This window comes from Microtus ochrogaster, linkage group LG1 (genome assembly GCF_000317375.1).
Source record: "Microtus ochrogaster isolate Prairie Vole_2 linkage group LG1, MicOch1.0, whole genome shotgun sequence".
Classification (NCBI taxonomy): Eukaryota; Metazoa; Chordata; class Mammalia; order Rodentia; family Cricetidae; genus Microtus; species Microtus ochrogaster.
In genome coordinates, this window is record NC_022027.1 from 46,327,836 (window position 1) to 46,332,159 (window position 4,324).

General features: G+C 48.9%; 1 protein-coding gene across 1 annotated transcript; it reads right to left on the bottom strand.

Annotated features, from left to right (window-relative positions):
- Positions 1-940: 940 nt before the first annotated feature.
- LOC101992225 (PRAME family member 8-like) lies at positions 941-3,566 on the bottom strand. The gene is made up of 3 exons (XM_005359617.1): positions 3,280-3,566; positions 1,781-2,365; positions 941-1,508 (listed from the first exon to the last, which is right to left on the bottom strand). The coding sequence occupies exons 1-3, from the start codon at positions 3,564-3,566 to the stop codon at positions 941-943; spliced, it is 1,440 nt and encodes a 479-aa protein (XP_005359674.1).
- Between the last annotated feature and the right edge of the window lie 758 nt (positions 3,567-4,324).

Below are 4,324 nucleotides of genomic sequence, written 5' to 3' on the forward strand. Positions count from 1 at the left end.
TGAAACTGTGTTTCTCTATAGCTTTGGAGCCTGTCCTGGAACTAGCTTTTGTAGACCAGGCTGGCCTCGAACACAAAGAGATCCGCCTGACTCTGCCTGCTAACTATTGGGATTAAAGGTGTGCACCACCACTGCTCGGCCATGGGTTGCTTTATAAAGGAAATACCACAGGAACACAGCCCTACAGACACGGGGTGAGCAAGCTGAACATGGCGGCTCATGGTGGTACTATCAGGGAGGCAAGAAAAAAAATCAAGAATTCAAGCCAGCTTAGAGTACATGAGGCTATCAAATAAGAAGAAAATTTCTAATGTGGAAGAAAAATAAATGTCACAAACCCCGTTCCCTCTGCTCAGTGTTGTCTTCTTCCCTTCAGCCATCTCTGGTAGATCCCAGTGCCGAGGTCTGAGTACACGGGATGTTCATCCTCTGTGGTCCCTACACATCCTTCACAGGAGGTATCTGCACCACTCCCTTAAGTTGGAATTTTGGTGCACATAACTAAAGAACCACACAAAAGGAACATGACTAACTCACAGGCCAAGGACAAGAATAAGATAAGGGTCAGAAAAGCTTTTACTTTATTGCTGCCAATGTGACCCAGACCTCTGTTTCACTCGCCAGATACACCTAAGCCTGGCAGTGACGTTAATAACTGAAAAAGACCCCAGAGCAAGAGCATCCAGGTTTGCAGGTGCAGGACAGAGTCACTGTTCCACCAACAGAAGCCACATAGAAACACAAAATTGTCTCCCGACTCCACAGGACTCTAGCTGTCTGTCCCCACTGTCCCATTGTTCTCCCTGCAGGGTCCACCTCACTGCACATCGTTCTGTTCCTAGCCATGTTTGCAGTGTCTGAAGCCATGAGCTCTGAGACCCCAGGTGAGAGATGTGTCCCAAGCCTTCCACGTCTTCAAATCATAAGCCACATTCTCTACTTATGGCCAGCAAAAACAAAGTCTGGGTGCCTGGTCATACACACAACGCACAGTACACTTATAGCAGACATAGGTAGCAAAGGAGATACCCTTGGGCTGCCTTCTGGCTCTGAGTGTATCTATGAGCTCATGGCAAATATGGGAAAATCTCTCTACAGAGATGTAACCTGACTCATCATAGCATTGCAGAGGAACAGGGTACTGTTCCACACTCAGCTTCCTCAAGTTGGCTGTGTGGTGCAAAAGGTCCTTCAGGGTGGGCGTGGAGAAGTCATTGTCATACAGGTTTAATTTAGTGAGCTGTGAGCACTGGCTGAGGGCAGGGATGAGAACAGTGAGGTGAGAGTCCCTCATGCAACAGCGCTGCAAGTCCAGGGACTGCAGAGTGTCTGCCACCTTCTCTAACAGAGCTTGGAGAGGCGTAAGATATGAGGTCAATAATATCACACCACTCATGTCCAGATGTTTTAGCTGACAGAGGCTGTGACACAAGGGGAAGTAATCCAAGTCGCGCTGTGACAGATGGAAGCCAGTGGTGGTGAGAGTCTCCAAGGGGGTTGTCAGGCACCTAGGAACAGACAAAGGGATTGGGTCAGAGAAAAGGTTTGAGGCTGTGTATCATGAGGGTTTATGTAAAGGAAGACAGGGCACATGTCTCAAGGTCAGTTAGACTAAATGAACAATGAGTGTGCCCGGATGCTACATAGGAGTCTACTAAATCAAGTCACACCCACAACTTGTTCACCATTATTGTTCCCAGTGACTGGCAGGGAACCACGTACCCACTCTTCAAATTAAAGATTAGCTCTGGTGGCTGACCCAGCTCTCCACCTTGCTTACCTGAGTAACTGTTCCATGTGGTTTCTCAGAAAATAGACCCCAATTAAGAAGAGATGTTGCAGACAGTTAAACTTGGAGAACTGAGAAATCAATGTCCTGGCACACTCCTCTTCTATGAATGTTGCTCTGTTGCCAAATCTCAAAGTGTTCTTGATAAAAGTCAGGGAGAGTTTGTGAAGACTTCTCATCTGGCCGAGGCAGGGAGTGAAACATTCCAGGGTGGACATATCATCCACCAAGTACAGGTCCAGTTCTTCAATGTGCTGCGGCTGGAAATTCAAGAGCGCTTTGATAGTGCATGCGGGCATTACCTTCATCTTCATCTTCGTACAGAGGATCTGGAGGGAGTCTTTTCTCTGCTGGGCCCACTGCAGGAAGCATGCCTGTTCTTCCCTCAGGTTGGGCCAAAGGCAGAGTTCAACTATGACCTTCAGACGCCTCCTCAGTGAGTACCGGGGAAGAACCTTCACTACTTGCTTCTCTTCCACGGTCTCTGCAGCGCCCTCCCTACCCTCTGTTCCGGTCCATATTCTCCAGAAGTCATAGCCCACTTGCCTCAGGTCAAGCACCTGAAGTTGCTCCCCCCTGTGGGCAGAACGTGCAAAGTGTCAGCAGACATGATAGCCCAACACTGAGCCAGCTTCCAATACACATCCCTAATGTCAGCTCTTCACTCCTGGCCAGGTATGTGTCTCTTCAGCACCGCGTGTCCAGTGTAGGAACTCAAGTGTGCTATGGACATTTTCCCTGAGCTGCATATGCAGACCTGACTACTTTCCTTCCATTAAGATACTTTATATCCACTGAGTTTCATTATTAGTGTTTGTAGGATGCCTGGGAGAGACGCAATCAATCCACAGTGGTGTGGGAACTGCAGCCCCGAGTTGATATCCCTGCCCCCACTTGAGGTGCTTATCTGCAAGAAAAACATAATAAATTCCCTCTGCTCCTGGAGCGGGGAAGGAAGGAATTTTAAGTGCATGGTGACCAGTCCTTGATCCCTGCTAGGGTCAGGTTACAGTCCCTTCGCAGCCCCCTCCTCATTTGGTGCCATGTTATAAAACCAGCCCAGCAGACAATAAAGAAAAGCTGTTCCACCTCAAGCTCGTACTGTGTATTCATTCAACCTGGACACCCTCTGCCGAGACTCTTGGTTCCAGCCTGCACTGGTGCGGCATCTGGAGGTCCCACTGAGATTTGAACTCAGATCGCTGGATTCAGAGTCCAGAGTGCTAACCATTACACAACCTGGACACCCTCCGCCGAGATTCTTGGTTCCAGCCCGCGCTGGCTCGGCACAGTGGCTGCATTTACTCTAAGCTCTATTCCATACTCAACTGTCTTTACTACAAGCAAACCATAGCTTTCAAGACCCCTGCATCCCTGCATGATGATTCCAGCAGAAGCCTCTGACCCACTTACAAGTCCGTTCTCCCAACCCTGCAGTCTCTCCAGTGTGCCCCATGTGCTCCAGGCTAGCAGACTTGGTTACTGCTCACCTGGGGTGAAACCTTCTGTCTAGATACATGTCTATGCCATCAAGCAGAGCCAGGAAGGTTTCCAAGTTGGGAGACTTCATCAAAGTCCCCACAGGGAGGCAGGGGAAAGGCCAGGCTTCCACCATTGCCTTCACAATCCTAGCGTGTCTGTCGTGGAAGGCGTCCTTGAAGAGGCCTGGGAAGAGCTCCGTGGGCAGTTTCTCCAGAGCAGAGATGGCCAAGGCCTCATTTCTCAGCAGAGCCTTCCGGGCCAGCTGCATGAGTGTGGGTGGGGTCTGCACGCTCATCATGAAGGGTTTTCAGGCAGAAGGCTCCTGAGCAAGCATTCCGGGGAAAACATACTTTCAGGATAAAGTTTAGAAATCTCCCTCACCCAGCACAGTAACCACTCAAGGTTAGAGCTTATTTCCCCAGCAATGGTAGAAACATCGATTTCAACCATTGTCCTCCCTGGTGATGTAAAGTCAGACTTCCTCACCATGAGCATGGCAGCCTCTCTAGCTCCTGAATGGGCAGGCACAAACCTCAAAATACCTTGTGTGACCCTTGTTCCCAGTAACAACATCAAAAACCCTTGTATTGTGTTCAATGTTTAGCTTAATTCCTACCAAGGAGGATTATGGCAGTGGGTTCCTCCAGTTTTCTGGGCACCCTGTGTCAGAGCCAGACCACATCTAAAACAGCAAAGTTCTTTAATAAGAGCTTTATAGTCCTTTGATAAGGATGCAAACTAAAGCCCAAGTCAAGATTGAAGGTGCAATTGCAGTTCCTGCTGCTGTGAGTCTCAAGCAGAACTTCCCAGGAATCAAAGATATGTGATCCAAAGGTCTACAAGTGCTCTTTTTTTTTTTTTAAAGATTTATTATGTACACAACATTCTGCCTCGATGTATGCCTGCACACCAGAGAAGGGCGCCAGATCTCAGTACAGACAGTTGTGAGCCACCATGTGGTTGCTGGGAATTGAACTCAGGACCTCTGGAAGAGCAGGCAGTGCTCTTAACCTCTGAGCCATCTCTCCAGCCCTACAAGTGCTCTTATTCCAC